This window comes from Rhinolophus hipposideros (assembly GCF_964194185.1).
Source record: "Rhinolophus hipposideros genome assembly, chromosome: 2".
Classification (NCBI taxonomy): domain Eukaryota; kingdom Metazoa; phylum Chordata; class Mammalia; order Chiroptera; family Rhinolophidae; genus Rhinolophus; species Rhinolophus hipposideros.
In genome coordinates this window covers 100,488,958-100,507,421 of record NC_138048.1, presented here as the reverse complement: position 1 = coordinate 100,507,421, position 18,464 = coordinate 100,488,958, and the positions used below count along the sequence as shown (strand labels likewise).

General features: G+C 39.3%; 1 protein-coding gene across 1 annotated transcript in view; it reads left to right on the top strand.

Annotated features, from left to right (window-relative positions):
- The first annotated feature begins 6,506 nt into the window (after window positions 1-6,506).
- PAXBP1 (PAX3 and PAX7 binding protein 1) overlaps window positions 6,507-18,464 on the top strand; it is a 33,399-nt gene continuing 21,441 nt past the window's right edge. Inside the window, exons 1-7 of the mRNA XM_081026232.1 lie at window positions 6,507-7,924; window positions 9,402-9,530; window positions 13,778-13,954; window positions 14,975-15,196; window positions 15,731-15,834; window positions 16,903-17,120; window positions 17,639-17,828. Coding sequence (XP_080882358.1) covers window positions 7,438-7,924; window positions 9,402-9,530; window positions 13,778-13,954; window positions 14,975-15,196; window positions 15,731-15,834; window positions 16,903-17,120; window positions 17,639-17,828 — 1,527 coding nt within the window. The 5' untranslated portion in view covers window positions 6,507-7,437. The remainder of the gene's footprint in view (window positions 7,925-9,401; window positions 9,531-13,777; window positions 13,955-14,974; window positions 15,197-15,730; window positions 15,835-16,902; window positions 17,121-17,638; window positions 17,829-18,464) is intronic.

Genomic DNA, 18,464 nt, shown 5'->3' with positions numbered 1-18,464 from the left:
ATGGAGTGGCTCACTGCTGCGGTACACACAGTATGGGGACAGGCTGGAGAGCTGCCAGACACTGAGTCAATGGCAGTCATATACAGAACTTACGCAAATCATCCGTGAAATGGGTATGAGACATGCTATTTTTCAACCTTAACATGCAGGGGCCGGATGATGAGCTTTTTACAGCCAGCATGAGAGATCTGGTTTTGGATACTGCACCTGTGAGTGCTTTTGGATCCTTGGTTGCTATTGTTACACCCTATGTGGGGCGACGGATCCATGAAGTTACAACTACCATGGCCACCCTAGGAGATGTTGAAAGACGGAGGCAAAGGAAGTTAAGACAGGAGGTCCACACAGTTGAGACCTGGAAGCCCAAACCAAAGGTAAAGGGGCGAGGTCTCGGGCCTCAGAGAGTAATATGCACACAGATGTGGCATGATCTCATGGCAGCAGGGGTCGATTGGAAGAAAATAGACCGACAACCCAATGCACTCCTGCTGAAACTTTGGAAACAGTTGCGTCCGGAACAACAATTCCGGAGAAGCCTAAAGGAGAATCTGGGAAAGCGTGACCCGTGTCCCTCCAGGACTTCATGTAGCCGCCTGAGGCCAACTCCTTTCAGCTTGATTAGGGGTGGGGCCAAGGTACCTAGTCAGAGGGGACGAGCAGGGACCGGAGGCCCCACGTGGAACTGTCCATACATTGGTCCCTTCTAATGTGCAGAGGGTTTTGGCCCTAGTTGACATTGGCACAGACTGTAGTCTTGTTTATGGGAACCCAGAACTGTTCCCTGGACCAGCAATCTGCATCGATGGCTACCGGGGAAAGACTGTGACTGTGACAGCCGTTTCCTTACCACTGGGTATAGGAAGGCTTCCCCCTCGTACCTACAAGGTTTGTGTCTCCCCCATTCTGGAGTATATTCTAGGGGTGGACGTGCTACATGGCCTCAGCTTACAGATGTCAGTAGATTTCCATCTCCAGATCTGGGTGGTGAAAGCGGTGACACGTGGGCATGCTCACCACCCTCAAGTGTTGCTGCAGCCCCTACGCATGGTTACAGGGCCACAGTACCACCTGCCAGGAGGGGGCAGGAGGAGACTGGTGGTACCCTAGGAAGTCCAGGAAGTCTGGCTGTGCCCAGAAGGCTGGGTGGTGCCCTGAGAAACCCTGGCTGTGCCCAGAGAGCCTGGCTGTGTCCAGGATATTGCATTCACCTCCAGGCTCCTCACACAGGGATCCTCGGGGAAGATGCTTGTCGCATAGATTGTGAGGCGAGACCCTGTAGGGGTGGAGTGTGGGGACACAGTCCTTGAGAGCAGTTTCCAGGCTCTCAGCCTTACGTGGAAAGGTGCTGGCTCGGGTAGTAGGTGGCCGTCAGCTGTGGCTGGTTGGCCGTCAGCTGTAACCAGTTAGCCAATTGGCCACTGATAAAACTACAGTGGCTGCGTTGGTTGGTGAGTCTGTTGGTTGGCAGGCAGAGAAGCAGACAGCAGGTTGCAGATCGTATGGATCCAGCTTCCAGTGAGACTATAGTGGTATGACTCCCCTACCTATGGCTCTGTGGGTGTTCCTTTTTGGCCTAGCAATATCCTACATTCTTATGTGGACCAGAGATCCCGCAGGCCGCCTTGCACAACAAATGGTGCAGCGAGCAGGGTCCCCCACACGACATATTCTTTGTATTATTCTGCGTTTTCTAAATTTCTAAAATGTGTAGGTAGTGCTTTTATCATTAGAAAAAGGTTATTTTAAAAGTCCACTTAGTTTTTAAGGAATTTGAAGCTTGATTTGATTCTTCCCTCTGTAATGGTACTGTAACGTTACTATGTATTTATTGTACAACTTTGTTGCCCTCTAGAACTAAATAACACAGAAAAAAGAAACATTCTTACATCTTTTATAACCAGAAGAGATACTTATAACTGTTGTCTTAATAAAATGTATCTGCTTTTATTTCCCCCTTCACCCCCCCCCACAAGGATGGACACTATGTATGATATTGAGTGAAAATAGGTGAGTTCTTTCAGAAAGGATGCATTGCTATTTTTGCTTTTACACTGGTTGTATAGTTCTTAGATGTATTCATGAAGTACCCATTGTGAATATCATATAAATATCACATCGGTACCATGATTATGACTTACATTCTTTCACATATTAACACTAGAAGATGTGAAATACTGAACTGGATAAAATTATTTCAACTGCTCTTCATTTTACATAAAATATTCTAAGAAAAGTTTACTAAAGGAGACATCCTGGAGCTATTAATCATAATCACCTTGAAGGGAAATGTTGTGCCTCAATCCCAGAAATCTTCACATATTTACCAAGGATAAATTTAATTAAAGTTTATTGGGGTGACAATGGTTAGAAAAGTTACATAGGTTTCAAGTGTACAATTCTGTAATACATCATCTATGTATTACATTGTGTGTTTACCACCCAGAGTCAGTTCTCCTTCCATCACCATATATTTGATCACTTTTACCTTCATCTACCACCCTCTTCCCCCTTACCCTCTGGTAACCACTAAACTGTTGTCTGTCTGTGAATTTTTTCATCTTTATTTGTCTGTCTTGTTCCTTTGTTGCTTTCAGTTGATGATGATGATGATAATAATAATAATAATAAAAGATATTTAAATGGCCATTGGCACATAGGAAAAAATGAATCAAATTGAAATTTCTATCATTTTATATCTGTGGTTCTTAAGATGTAATATCCTATTGATGTCTTCATAATATTAACTGCCATTTTTGTTTATTCACTTATTATCTGTCTCCAGCACCTGACTACAGATTTAGGAGAAAGAACACATCTGTCTTGTTCACTATTATATTCCTATTGCCTAGAACATAGCATGCTCAATAAATTTTATTAAGTGGATAACAGAATTACCCAGTTTAAATAGCAGATATATTTTTAAAATACTGAATAAGTTCAAAATTTCCATGCAAGGAAATAAAACATTGTTTACTTCTATTATGACAGTCTAAATTTGGAGGAAGAAAAAAATTCCACTTTTTTTGTTGTTGGAGAAACTGTCCTTTCGGCAAATGAAGGAACAGCCATTACAGTTGAATTGCCAATACTTCATAAAAGTTGAGTAGCTCTCCACTGGGGATTTTGCAAAAATATTTTAAAAAATCAACTTTAAAAGTCTGAATTTTTAAAATCTGGATTCCATTAATAATAACAGTTTGGTAGAAAAGATAATCTTACTGAATTAGATACAGTGGCTAAATTTCAATGGAGTTCGAGAGAATTTAGAAATTTCACACCATTTTTAAATAGAACCATTCACATGCTCTGGATGAAGGTATTTGTCTCCCATTTTTCACAACAACTAGTATATACTTGCAAGATAAAGAGTTTTTTCCTTGCTTTTATCCACTGCTTAAATGCCAGTGAATATATCTGTATGGATATCTTTAAAAAAGAAAAAAAAAGCTCCTCTCTGAACAAAAGCTATAGCTGAAGAGTTATTAAGCTGTTAAATTTTTAAAAAATAATAGTATAATTGACACAGTAAAATTAACATTACTACAAAATTAAAATAACTTGGTTATTTTGTTAGAATTCTTCAGTTATTGTGTTCTTTGGTTCTTAACTAATGGAAACAAACTTAAGCTGCTTTAAGCAAATACACACACACAACAAATCATCATCATCAATAACAAAACAAAAAAGAAATTTATTCTAAGGATTCTTGGGGTATCCTGCACAGACAGGCACAGGGTCCTGCTTCAAGAAGAGTTGTGAACAAGAACTGGAAAGGCACGAGAATCCCACATGCTACTCTCTCGGTCCTCTTCTGCTTCATTCTTCTCTCCTGGTACACAGACTAATTTTCTCAGCTCCTAGATTGACATGGTAATTTATAGCTTTCCTTTGGCTTCTGAGTTCGCTGCAATTCCAGCCCCTCATTGTCTCTGTTTCAAGTGCAAAATCTTGGGAGAACCTGATTGGCCCACCTTGGATCAGGTGCCAATCCTTTGCCCAGCCAGAACCATTACTAGGCTTCCAGCCTTCTCACTATAGGAGGCAGTCCTAAAAGCAGAGGAAGGGTATTCATTACTACTTTAAAAACTAATCCACTGAGAAATTTATAACAAAGGTATTGTAATCTTGTGTTGGGAATAAAGGGATGCAAGCTGTAGAAAATGTTAATGTATATCAACATAGGGTAAAATATTTAGCACTAATTAAAGAAACAGATATTGTCCAGCACCACTCAATCAACTAATATTTATTGCCTATTGTGTGCCAGGCTCTATTGCAAGTACTGTGAAGACAGCAGTGAACAAAACATAAAATCTACTCCCCGACAAAGTGTACATTTTACCATAAGTTAATGCAGAACTGCTTTCAGCAAGGCAAGGTTTAAAATTTTTAAAATTAATTTATTCAGCTTTGTTTTCCAGAATAGAATTCTTGAGTTATAGTTTTAGAAAGAAAAGAAAAAAATTCCTAGATCAGGGATGCCTAGACTATCAGATTTTGCCTGCCAAATAAAAATTTTAGGTAAAATAAAAAATTGGGGTTAGACTCTTAGCTTTCATTATTTTTCAGTTTGCCAAATAAAGATGTAAAAACAAACACACTATCATCATTATTTCACAGAAGGAAAGAGATTTTAGTATCTTAACATGGAAAGAGAAAGACAATCTCAGAATAAAGGACTATTTTTTTCCCCAAGTAAGGACATCTGGCTACTCTACACAGACAGACTGTCCTTATTCTCATTTGGCAGCTGACTAAGGAAAACTTTTCATAGACCTGCATTTGGTAACCACTGTTCCAGACTACCGAGTCTAATACTGAGTCGGCAAACAACACAAACAAAACTGGTTTGGCTATTTTGTCTGAATTTATGGGTCAATTATTCCATGAAACTCTCAATTTAGTGAAAAAAATAATCAGAATTTTTGCTTGGAATGGTGACTTTTTAAAAAGAATTGCACCAACTTATTGATTCAAACAAAAATACTCTGTTTCCCTGAAAAAAAGACCTCGCCGGACAATCAGCTCTAACGCGTCTTTTGGAGCAAAAATTAATGTAAGACCCAGTATTATATTAGATTAGATTATATTATGCCCAGTCTTATATCATAGTAAAATAAGACCCAGTATTGTATCATATTATATTATATATTATATTATATTATACTACATTACATTATACCCGGTCTTATAGTAAAATAAGACTGGGTTTTATATTAATTTTTGCTCCAAAAGACCATAAGAGCTGATTGTCCAGGTAGGTCTTATTTTTGGGGAAACATGGTAGTTGATGTGACAGTTCTATGTAAGCAATCTTTGTCTTTCCAGAATATTAAAGACACTCCAATATTAAATGGTGATGACATACTACATTCAATAAACAAATCAGTTTAATACTTAAAGCACAGAAGTACTTTATAAAATAATGAATTTCTGATAATATACTGTTGACAAGCTATTCATTTTCAGGAATTTAATTTCCACAGGTCTATAACCTCTGGAAGGACCTCTGGCTTGCTTGGGCAGAAAGGTAACTTAAGTGTTTAACTTTGCCCTTTAATTATCTGAATAGGTAGACTGTCAAAATTATAACTACATTTGTTGTCTTTTAGTACCTTGGCTCACTTTAAAATGCAAGTGTTCTCCCCTATACCCATATTCAATCAACACTTTTACAGTGGAAGATGTTTTTGAAGTTTTAGGCCAACATATTAACATATTCTGCTTTGGACCTTATCTTTGTTACCTCTACCCTGATCACGTTACTGCTAATCTGTCTGTTGGCTCAGGTGTCTGCAGGCTGACCAGGCACAATTTGAATCTTTTGTGATGGGAATTGGAGTTCAATTTCACCAATGAAACACTTTGTTGGAATCAGAACTTAAATCAATGCTGAACAGCCAGAATATAAGAATTTAAGAGTAATGTGAATAGAATGGAAGTCAGATGTTATTAACTTTTCCTATTAAATAGAAGAAAATGTTACAGAGGACCAGTTTCCAAAAGTGAGTCCTGGTGGGCAGATCTCAAATCCAATCAAAGAAAACCAAAGAAAAAAGGCTGGTGTGTGTGACACAGAAATTCTTAGTGGGCTTAGGATTGTCTACTTCAACTTGGAATTTAACTTTTAAGTGAAATTTTGACAGGATGGTATAGGCAAATAGGCACTCTCATATTTGCCAGTGGAAATACAAATTGGTACAATTTCTATAAAGAGCAATTCAGAATCAGCAAAATTACAAATGCACACATGTGGATCTAGCAATTCCAATTCTAGTTCACTCTAAGGTTGTGACCATTTTTTGAAGCTTTTATTGCAACATTATTATACCAAGACTGGCAATAACCTTAATATCAATTTTTATGGGACTGGTTACATAAATTATGGTACATTGCAACAATGTAGCTGGGTAAAAGAAGAGGCAATGCTTTATGTATAGATATGAACTGATTTTCAATTTATATTAGACTAAAATATACATATGTATTTGCTTTTTTGTTCACAGAATATTCCCGGAGGATGAGAAACTTTTAATATTCCCATTGAACTGGAAGGCTTCTAGAGATGGGTGTTGTGTTTTTTTCTTTTTTTCACTATATGAATACCTTTTGAATTTTGAAACATGAACAAAAATTCACTTATACACGCACATGTGAAGATAAAGACCCCAAGCTTGGTGATGCAACGGGAAAGAAAGCCTGTGCGTTCAGCCTCAGAGGAAAGTACCCTATTCCGGCCTTGACAGTTAAGATTGTTACCTGGCCAGTTAAGATTGTGACGAAGTCTGAAATGTCACAACCACCCGCACCCCCAAGTCGATTTTCGTTTGTTTCTGAAATTGGCCATTTCAGAACTGCTAGCAAACTTGGCATTCTGTCGAAAGCAGTAAAAACACTTTTGCTTTCGTTGTATTAAAAGGAAGGGGGCTAAAATATCAGACCACGTAACATCTATCATATATGAAACACAATGGTTTTGAACGTACTCGGTAGCTATAATGCTGTAGAAATACTAAGTATTACTCAATATGGTTAGTGACAATCGCCATATCACACCTCAATTCAGTGTCGAGCATATCCCGCCCCCTGGAGCCCACGCTCCGGCTCCAAGGCCTGCGTCTCCCTCTGGCTCCGCCCCCTCTCCCTCTCCCCCGCCCACTTCTCTATTTGCTCCGCCCAGCGCTTGGCGGGAGGCCTCCTCGCGTGACGGCTACAGCTCTGCCTCAGTGCGGAAGACGCACTGCAGCACCGTCGGCTTAGGGACCACGGAGCTTACTCTTTCTTCTCGTCTCTATGATCCTCTTTGTGACCCGTCGGGTAGTACCGGGGTCCGAGAGTTCCGTGCCAATATTCCTCCACGCCAACAGAGGACAGCGCAAAAGCTGACGTTCTCGCGAGAGACGCGGAGTTCGCTTCAAGCATGGAGGGCGCTAGCGCATGCGCGCTCGGTGGTGCGCGGTAGCGGGAGGAAAGACGGGACCCGGCTGGAGCTTGGCAGAGCGCGCGTGCGCCGTCTGTCGCTCGGCGCTGCCGGGGCTGCCGTGTGGGTGCGGGTGTGAGACCGCCGTGCGGGCCGCGGGAATGTTCCGAAAGGCCCGGCGAGTGAACGTGCGCAAGCGGAATGACTCGGAGGAGGAGGAGCGAGAACGCGATGAGGAGCAGGAGCCGCCGCCGTTGCTGCCGCCGCCGGGCACTGGCGAAGAGCCGGGCCCCGGAGGCAGCGACAGGGCCCCCGGGGGGGAGTCGCTGCTGGGCCCGGGGCTGCCGCTGCCTTCTGCACTGACCCCGGGCCCCGGCGCCGAGGCCGGAGCCTGCTTCCCGGGCAGCGCGGAACCCGGCAACGGGCTGAAGCCGCGCAAGAGGCCGCGTGAGAACAAAGAGGTGCCCCGGGCCAGTCTGCTCAGCTTCCAGGACGAGGAGGAAGGTAGCCGCCGTGCTTCGGGCCCCCAGACCCGGGCATCCCGCCTGCAGCTCCCCAGACCCCCATCCCCCGGGTGCCCCGCACGCCCCGCCCCCGCGTCCCGGAACGGAGCCCCTTCCCGCCCGACCTGCTGCACATCTTTCCCCGCCTCCGGCCTTCTGCTCCTGCAGGGGACTCGTTCCCGCGCCGCCTTCACTAACCACCGCCCCCTCCCCGTCCTTCTGTGCATTTTCTACTCGGAGGGGCCAGAGCTCAGATCAGTCATCCCGAGTGTTTCAATCGGAAGTTCAGCGTCCCCTGTCCTGCGGATGTGTTTCAGGGACATCTGGAGTTGGGTCCCCTGACTGTTCTTGGCACGTTCTCCGTGCCCTCTGCAGGTCACTGTGCCCACGCCTCTTGGGTGCTCTGTCCAGACATCTTTGACCACCAGGCCTGGTTTGTAAAGAGGAGTAATACTAGGTCTGGAACAGAAACCTGAAGTTGAAGCTCTGGTTCTGAGTCACCTTGGGCCAGTCCCTTGCAATCGCTCAGCCTCAGTTTCCCCATAAAAGTAAATAGGGGTACAGATGTCCGTGTTTCTCATATCTACTTTTGGACAATGAGGAGAGACGGTGTGATAGTAATTCTAGGCAGTTTATCCAATCCGGTGTGAGAGGCCAGGTTGTAGGGAGTTTAGATTTCTGATCCTAAAGGAGCGTTAAATGTTTTTACTTTCTGACCAGTTGTTTGTGTGTTTGTATAACCCAGTTCAGTCATTATAAAAGAAGAAACTGAGACTTTGGAAAATCTCACTGTCCTCTTGACGTGAGATGCTTTTATGTTTCCAGTAAGGGAAACAGTGTATCTTCAGCCTTTCTGTGATTTTTGTTTGTTTGTTTAGGTTTCAGAGGAATGTAGCCAGATTTTTGTCTTTGATGATGTAAGAACTATTTGGTAAAGTTTTGTGTTTGACTTCAGAAGTTTGAAATACAAGACAATGGATACGTCATCAAAATTTATTTTGGAAAAGAGTTTTGTTCCCAGCTTCATCTTGAAATAACAGCATGTCAGTTTGTGATGATACAGCGTTACTAGGACTTGACAGCTGTGTTAACCAGTATCTTTCGATTTTGGATATTTTGTTTCAGATACCGTAATCATTTGGTGATTAAGTGCTCTTTCAATGATATTTTTTTCCCTCCTGAAATAGATGATTTAAGGAAGACAATAGGACATAGGAAAATTTTGTGTAATTTACATGTGTTGTGCCTTTTTAAAAAAAGTCTCAAATTCACATTATTTCAGATTAATTTATAAAGTTGACTTTAGTTTTTGAGAATTTATGACAGATTTGAGTTAACTTCAAATTATGTAATGCTTTGGAGTGTATGAGTATGTGTTTGGAAGAATTTGAAAAGCATATAACATGTGGAAGTTAGAAGGGAAGAAAAATATTGTCTGAAAATTGTTTCTACAGACTTTATTTAATTTCTTTTTTAAGAAACTGAAGAAGTTTTCAAAGTGAAGAAATCAAGTTATAGCAAAAAGATAGTAAAATTACTTAAGAAAGAATATAAAGAAGATCTTGAAAAATCGAAGATTAAGACAGAACTCAACTCATCAGCCGATAGTAAGTACCAAATTAATTGGATTCTTTTGAAATGAAAAAATGAGAACTCTCTCACAGCGATTGCATGGATTTGGTATATATATTGTGAATCCATTTAGTTTACTCTGTCCTTGTCAAGGGTCCAAATTGAGTTGCGATACATTTCTGTTATTTAATTGTAGCACAATTGCGTTGTAAATGTATTTTTTCAAAAGACAGAATCATCACACCTGTACTGTGTCTAATGCAGTGACGAAGTCCTCTCCCAATTTTCCTACTAGTGTTCAGACTGTTGTTGAACAGAGAAAGGTTTCCCACTTACACCTAAGACAGGTTTATTCCTGTTTGAGGGAGTACTGTGTAAATCCCTGTACTTAGTGTTTAATAGGACAGGTTTTCAGTTTCTTTGGTGGTATTTCTACAGTTGGTTCAATTCCTAGAGAATTTTTAGGAATGCCCTAAGTTTAATGTTGATACTCCCACTCCACACAGTCTTATTACACACCTGGATGAAGAGTCCCCAGTGCGAGGTACCTGCCTACATTGTATAGACTTCTCATGTTCTCTCACACCTAAGTTGAAAAATTGTAAGCAGTTAATTTGTCTTTGGGAAAGTGGATCCAGTATTCTATGTTATGGTCTGAGTTATTCTCATGCAAATAACCTAGTGAAATCTTTTTATTTCATGAAATTAAAGATAGAATGATCATTTCCCAGTTTCTCAGCAACAGGCTTAATGTGAAAAAGTATGTCATTATATCTCAAATTTACAGTCGAATTTTGGAGACAACATCACTTAAACGTATAATTGGACCCGGTGTTTGGCAAAATGTCCAATGAATTGTTTAAAGAGTAACTACACTTTAAGTGGTGGGAGAAGGAATGCTTCATAGATAAAATAGAATTTGAAGCTGGATCTTTGATAATTTGAATTCCAAAAGATAGAAGAGGGAGGGTATGGGGGTATTATTGCAGATTAAAGTGACTAAGGCTATTTGGGAAAAGAACAAGCACACCTGACAGGCCAAAGTAGGTGATTAGTAGACGAAGATGTTTAGGGAGAAAGGTCTGCTGTTGACAGATTGTGAAGGATGTTTAGTATTCAGTAAGGGGTTTAGAGTTGCTATGTTCGCTGGCTTGCCAAGATGGTGACATGATAAATGCCTTTTGAAATCTTAACCTGGTATTAGCATGCAGCATGGATTGGCATGAGGAAAGATTGGAGGCCTAAAAGCACTTTAAATGCAAGGGTCAGCTTTAATCCATTACTAGTGAGTTTTAAAAGGTCTCAGTTGAGCAAGACAGAGGCTTTTTTGGTCTTGGTGGAAAATTTTGGATGAATTAAAAATGTTTGCTGTGGGTCTATGAGAAGAAATGCAAAGAAAAGATTATTTGAGAAATGTCCCAAGGGTAGAATTGGTAGGCTCGATGTGTGCTTTAGCCATTGATTTAAAAGAAGTAGTCAAGTTTGAGCTTTTGTGCCAGGGTGACTGAGGGAATAATTATGTATTATAACAGAAATAGGGAGGGCATGTGGGAGGAGGAGTATTTTTAGGGGAACCAATGATCTTGGAGTCTTGGATACTGCTTCATTTTTTCCAGATTTCTTGAGAATCAACTTGTGTGATGAAATAAAACAAGAAAGGTCAGGAAAAGAGAGACCTGGGATAGGACCATTTAGATATTGAAGTAGGTATGAGGTTTATGAAGCCATCGTCTGTGACCCATCTTTCCACTTTCACATAACTCTCACCCGATAACTCAGTTAATATCCTCTCCAAAGGTGGAACCTCTATATTATAAATTGTCATCATTATACAAAAATGATGGTGCTTTGGAGTTCTTTCATTAATCAACGCACAAACCTGAACTCTTTCTACCCCAACCCTCCGTACATAGGCAGAGATGCATTAACTTCAAAACAAGGGTATTGACTTGGAAAACCTATTTGTGTGGTCTTCCTAAAATAATGAGTTCACTTTTAAACTTGAATTTGAATAGCCAGTGAACAGTTGGAGATGTAGATTTAGGTATGGTGCTTATTGAGATGATAATTAAAACACCAAAAGTAATGGAATTGATGAAGGAGCAGCATAAAGGAAAAATACCAGAAGACCAAAGACTTCTACCTGTAAAAAGCATGCACGTAGAGAAGAGAATTTACTAAAGAGATACAAGAATCATAAAGGCTAAAGGGGAAAAGACAGGAAAGTTTCAAGATGACGATGGTCAGGTGTATGAAATAGTTCTAGAAAGGTCAGGAAAAGTAAAGACCGAGGAAGGGCTAGCTTTTGGCAGGGTTGCTATGTTTTTTTCTGGAAGAGGACACGTGGCAAAAGAGACTGGTCCACTAGCCAAGCTCTGTGCCTATTTGGAGGAAGGAACATCTTTTGCTAAATTGTTCATTAATATTGTATGAATTAGCTGTGGCTGCAGCCATTGGGTTAGCTGGTGACCTTTGAGTGGGAGAACACAAAGGCCCTTTGCCAGGGTTGAGGCTTGCAAGTTGATGAGGAAGTAGAAGGCAGCCAGTCCACACTGCTTCTTTGGGACGTTTGACAGAGAGAAGTAGAGGACAATAGTTAGAGAGACCACTGGGATCAGATAGAAGTTATTTTGATAAAGAGAAGCTCTATGTGTCTTTGAAGACTAAAGAAGAAGAGAGGGAGAGCCTGATCAAGTTCAAGGTAATGAGAATACTTATGAGAGCAAGTTTCCTGAAGTAGTAGCAAAAAGTAAAATTGAGGGTGAAGAGGAGCCTAGAAAAAGGTTATTTAACATTTCTTTTTATAAAGATGTCTGGAGGCATTGTACGTGACCACCAACAAAAATTCAGCAGTCACTGTGTTTTGGACTAGTATTTGCTCAATCACAAGCAAATACATGTGAACTTAATGAAACACTGGATCTTTTAAAATCTTCGGAAATCATTATCTGAGCTTATCTGATTTGATAGACCTTTTGCAGTTCTGTTTTGTCTATTAAAAGCCATTGATTTAGCGTAGATTGAGAGCAGAAAGAAATGGGTAGTTTTTGACTCTAATTATATATGTCTGGTAAAATGAGTTTTCAAATCTCATAGCCTCAGGAAGCACTTCAGAAGGAAATCTATGGCTAATAAGGTAGGAGGGTAACTAGAAAAAGAGCCTAAAACAGAACGACCTAAATTTTCAGCTCAGTAAAGTTAAGGGGGGCAGCAGCATGGTTATTATCCCTAGGACTCTTGTTTAGGGGGGGTAGAATATGGTTTAAGAAGAATAGAGAACTTTGGAAGCAATATTTGGAGGAGAGCATGCTAGGGAAACAATAGAAGGATATCTTTCATATTTAGAACAGACTTTTTTAATTCTTTCATTATATTCATTGTGCCTCTTGTGTGCATTGCCAGGTTCAAGTGCTTTAAGGTGAAAAACATTTTGATTTTCTTGGTTTTATTTTGCCTGGGGTAGAGGATATAATGGGACTATCTAGTAAAGCAAACCACTTGGTGTAGATTAAAGGCTTAGGCTATAGGCTTCCTGAAAAGCAGGCCGGAAAGCAGTCTTGAAACTGGCCTGCGGAATGGCCTGAGAATTAGAACTGAGAGCTCTCTTCTCTGTCCACATGGCAGAATATGGCCACTGCACAGCTTCCTTCCTGGTATATGTGTGGCTGTTCTTAGTGCCCCTTGGTCTCTGACTTTGTGTCTCTGTCCCAGTTCTAGATTCCCAGAAAGAGCATCAGGTTGTCTCTGGTTCGGTCACAAATTTATTCTTAAATACTTAGTCATGGCAGTGGGTCAGGGTCGCCCAGTCTAAAAGTAACTTTTGGGTCTCACTCCTTCAGATGACAATTGACAAATGGTTATAAACTAAGAAGATACCTGGTCTGTAAACATTGTTCTTGATAAAAGCTGCCTGGAATGGGCTTAGAGTTTAATGAAATACTGACACATAAAATGAAATAATGCTTCAAGGAGGTAGGAACAGTTACCTATGGGAGTTTAGAGGAAGAAAGTTAATTTTGATAAATTAGTAAAATTTTGATAAAATTAACTAAAGGTGGGATTGAGAGGGGCCTCGAATGCATCTCTGTGACCCGTATATTATTTTTATATGATCTCCCAAATGTGTCTGTTGTTGTGATATTTCATTTTCATACATTAGTAGTTTGAGGTTTTTGTAAACAATTAAAGTAGTGCAAGCTTTAATGAATCAAACCCATAATCAAATAAAAAGTGCCTTGATGGATTCTGTTTTAAAATCATTTAAATTTTTCCAAAAATGTAGATGAACCACCTTTGGACAAAGTAGGACACGTTAAGGACAGCAGTCAAGAAGATGGAGTTGTTATTAGTGAACATGGTGAAGATGAAATGGATATGGAAAGCGAGAAGGAAGAAGAAAAACCAAAGGCTGGTGGAGCCTTTTCAAATGCTTTATCTTCTTTGAATGTTCTCCGTCCAGGTGTGTACTTGCGAATACTTCTCAACTGAAGTAAGCCCCCCAGATGGTTGATGGTTGTTAAGAAAGGAGTAAGTGGTGTTTCTTATGACATCCTTGTTCGAAGGCAGGGTGTTAACTTTTGCAGGTATAAAAAGTGAGAGAACTGGAAACTTCCCGACTTTCCAAGTCCATTGTCAGACAGGCGGTTTTTATCAAAGGGCTTCAAGTAGATGGATAAATGGTACTGAAGTCTTTTTTTTAACGTATTTCAGAAAAAGACTTGAACTTTTTTAGAACTGCTTCTAAGCAAAACTAACAGTTTTCTGTCCACACTTTCTTCGTTTTTACTTTTCTATTGGAAATAGTTTACATATCTCTTCAGTGGCTAATCGACTTTTGAATAAATAAGTGCTTAGTAGCCAAATTTAAATTATGAAGAGGTATCATTTAACTCATTTACGTTTGTAAAGTTTAAAAATGCTTACTTTGGGCTGGTAAAGTTGTGAAAAATTATATACGTAGATCTAGTAACATTCTAACTGGTGCAGTCCTTAAGAGAAGCTATTTGGCAATATGAATCAATAGATTTCAGATGTTCTTACTCTTTGACCCTGTAATTCCATATCTAGAAATTTATCCCAAGGAAATAATGTTTTCATTGTAACATCTTAATTTTTATTTTCTAGTTTAGTAATTTTCTAGTTTAGTAATGTGACTATTTTGATTTTATTTTTTTTAATGAAAAAAATTACAGTTAAAATAAAACTGCTTTTGGTGGCTCCCCCCCATACACACTCTTTCCCTTATATATTACCATTATATATTCTTATTAGTTTCCTTAGTGACTTAGTTTCCATTTAAAGTAAATTAAAAATCAGTTGGATTGCAGGCACAGTCTGGGAAGGGGATGTCACAACTAACATTAGAACTTGATTGCTGTGATAGGGATATGTTGGTGAGATTATTTCCCCCCTCATATTTTCAAGAAAGTAGAAACTTTATACTCTGACACATTTTATAATCCTTACCATTTGTTTCCAGGAGAAATTCCAGATGCAGCTTTCATACATGCTGCAAGGAAAAAGCGTCAGATGGCCCGGGAATTGGGAGATTTCACCCCTCATGATAGTGAGCCTGGGAAAGGCCGTCTTGTTAGAGAAGATGAGAACGACGCCAGCGATGATGAAGATGATGATGAGAAACGCCGTATAGTGTTTTCTGTGAAAGAAAAGTCACAAAGACAAAAAATTGCTGAGGAAATAGGTAACTTGATTTAATAAGATAATAAACCCATTACATTGCTAGTAAGAGTGATTTTATGTCAAAATAAATAGTCAAATAAAAAGTCCCTACATTTATTTAACTAATTTTCATGTTAGAGGACTCTTCTTGCTTGAGTAAAAGTGTCCTATTGGAGTTTTTTGAAAACCCCAGGATGACGGTGATAGCTAATGTTTATTGTGGCCAGTATTGTGCTAAGCACTCTACATGCATAGATTTGTGTAATTGGCTCAACGTTTTTAGGAGGCAATAGATTTTATTTTTCCCTTTGCTGAGTTGACGTCAAGCTCACTTAGACTGGGGAACCTCTCTAAGATTTTAACAATTACGTTAGTACTGACCTTTGCTTCAAGGGATAAGACAAGCAGAGTCAGGAGTATCGAATGAGAGAGAGGAGATCATAACAAATTTTAGTAAGGTTGAGTTAATATCAATAGTTTTGCTTAAGTTTTGTAAAATATCAGGTTAGCATCTCTCCCTGCTTTTCTGGTATTATTTTTTTGCTGCTTGCTGCAGGTATTGAGGGGAGTGATGATGATGCTTTAGTAACTGGAGAACAAGATGAAGAGCTCAGCCGATGGGAACAGGAGCAGATAAGAAAAGGAATTAATATCCCTCAGGTAAGAACTAAAGAATTAAACTTCAAAAATTAAAAAGTAAATAAAAAAACCTTTCTTGCTGACTTTGTTAAAGTAAAAACATTGCATGTTGAATGCAATCTTCGTCACTCATTCAAGTATCATAATTGAGAAAATTACATAAAGTTATGTATCCAGTAAGCTTTTAGAAGAAACTACTATGTTTTGTGTTTTTGTGTGTGTGGTGCTTTTTTTTTGTAGTCAAATAATGGAAGAATTTCTAGTTTCTTAGATCAGTGTTTCTCAAAGGGGTTCTTCAACCAGCAGCATCAGTATCATCTGGGAGCTTGTTAGAAATATAAATTGTCACCTTGCTGAGACCTAGAGAATGAGCCACTCTGGGGGTGGGGCCCAGCCATCTGTTAACAAGACCCTTCAGGTGATTCTCATGCACACTGAAGTTTGAGAACCTCTATAGAGAAAGTGTTTCTTTCCTGTATAACTTATTTTTCCTGACTTGGAAAATTATTTTGTAGAAGATGGATTTCTCAGTAATGCAAAATGTTACTATAGATGAAAAATAGGTTCCTAAGTAGTGACTTTTGTTTCAAAGAAGTAAGTAGTGCAGTGGAAATGTCGCATGAATGTAAACGTTTTGTTACTAGTGTTTTGATGCAGAATTTTGCACACCCGCGTGGGTTACGTTAAAGGGTGTAGTAGAGCAAGTCCTAGACAAGGTATCAGGAGTCTTAGATGCTGATCTCTGCTTATCTGTTTATTCTACAACCATGGCAAATAATTTATCCTCTTCCATTGATAAAATGGTGGCCTTGGATAGTTTTTAATGCCCCTTCCAACTCTACTGTGATAATTGTTTTTCTGAAAATTATTAGTAACAAATCCAGTAATCCCATAAGAGTTAGAACATTCGCCCAGCCCTACTTTTATTTGATTTTGAAGAATTATTTATTTTAATTACAATAAGTAATTGTAATTAAATGGGTATAATTTTTGCTGTTAGTTTTTTTTTCTTTTAATCCTAAAGGCATAATATTATGCTTTTCATAGTTTTAGCTACTAGTATTCATATACATCCTGTTTCTTTTGTAGGTGCAAGCAAGTCAGCCCGCTGAAGTGAATGTGTATTACCAGAACACTTACCAGGCGATGCCCTATGGCTCATCCTATGGCATTCCTTACAGTTACACAGCCTATGGATCGTCCGATGCCAAATCTCAAAAAACAGATAATACAGTCCCTTTCAAAACTCCCAGTAATGAGATGACTCCCGTTACTATTGATTTGGTAAAGAAACAGCTTAAAGACAGGTAGGGCAGATCAACTTCTTAAAGACCTGTCCTCTAGCTTTGTGTTCCCTCAGGCAACTTGTAGTCTGGGGTAGCAGATGCAGCATATCGGCAAAGAAGATTCACTGGCCCATCTTCAGACACTAAGCAGAGGATGACTTCATACTTTGTTCTGCTACCTTCTTGGATTACTTCTGTGGAAGCTGCGAAAAGTTTTTTAAAAATGTCACTCCATGATCTTGTTGAAGACGTTTCTGAGTTTGCACCTCTTGGACTCTGAAAAAAGTGTAGTCAAGATATGGGGGGAAAAGCAAAACTGAGATTTTGGTTAGCCCTTCACATAACTTTATATGGAGTCTGTAAACTGCCATTTTTTTTTTTTTTTTTTTGGAGAAAAAAGCAGTACAGATGAAAAGATGCCACTCCAAATCTTTTTATGTTCTAATAATGGAGCTAAATGCATTATAATATTGCAAGAGTCCTGACAGCATAGATTTTGGGGTGTAAATGTGTTATATTTATCCTTTTGTGTTCTTAAGGTTGGACTCCATGAAAGAATTGCACAAAACAAATCGACAGCAGCATGAGAAACATCTGCAAAGCCGAGTGGACTCCACCAGGGCTATTGAAAGATTAGAAGGGTCTTCTGGGGGTATTGGTGAACGGTATAAATTTTTGCAAGAAATGCGAGGGTATGTCCAAGACTTGCTTGAGTGTTTCAGTGAAAAGGTAAGAATGCAAAAATATTAATCTCTTTGAATAAGGCAAAATTAAGAAGGTCTAGATGGCCTTGCGTAGATCATTTCTGTATTTCTCAGAAAATATCCCTTGAATTCGACTTTAGAAGTGATGAAAAGTCATGCTTCATTTTCTTCACTTCATTAGCGGCATTCTATCTTGGGGGCAAATATACTTCCTTTGTTGAAAACAAAGAAAACTCAAAACACATTTAAATAAGACTTTGGCAAGTCCTACCTATAATTGTAGATTATTGGCCTGCCCTGGATTATTAGAATCTATAGGACTCATCTGATGGAATTTACTTTTTTATGGTTCAAGTCTAAACTTATCTTTAAACTGTTTGCACAAGTAATTCCAAATATGAATACAGTTGCAAAATTTTATTAGTTTTTATTTTTTACCCTAGATGAAGTTGGTCACCATTGCTGCTAATAGTTTTCATCTAAGTAAGCCTCTGCCTCATTCATTTCAGAAACCATTCATTGGCCATAATTTCTTTTAAACTCTCATTTCTACCAAGTTCATTTTTTTCAGTATGATAGATTTTTAGTATGAAGTTCAACTGCTTTATGTTTGCATTTTTAAAATTAGATGCATAGAGAATCCCTTTTTTCTCAAATGACC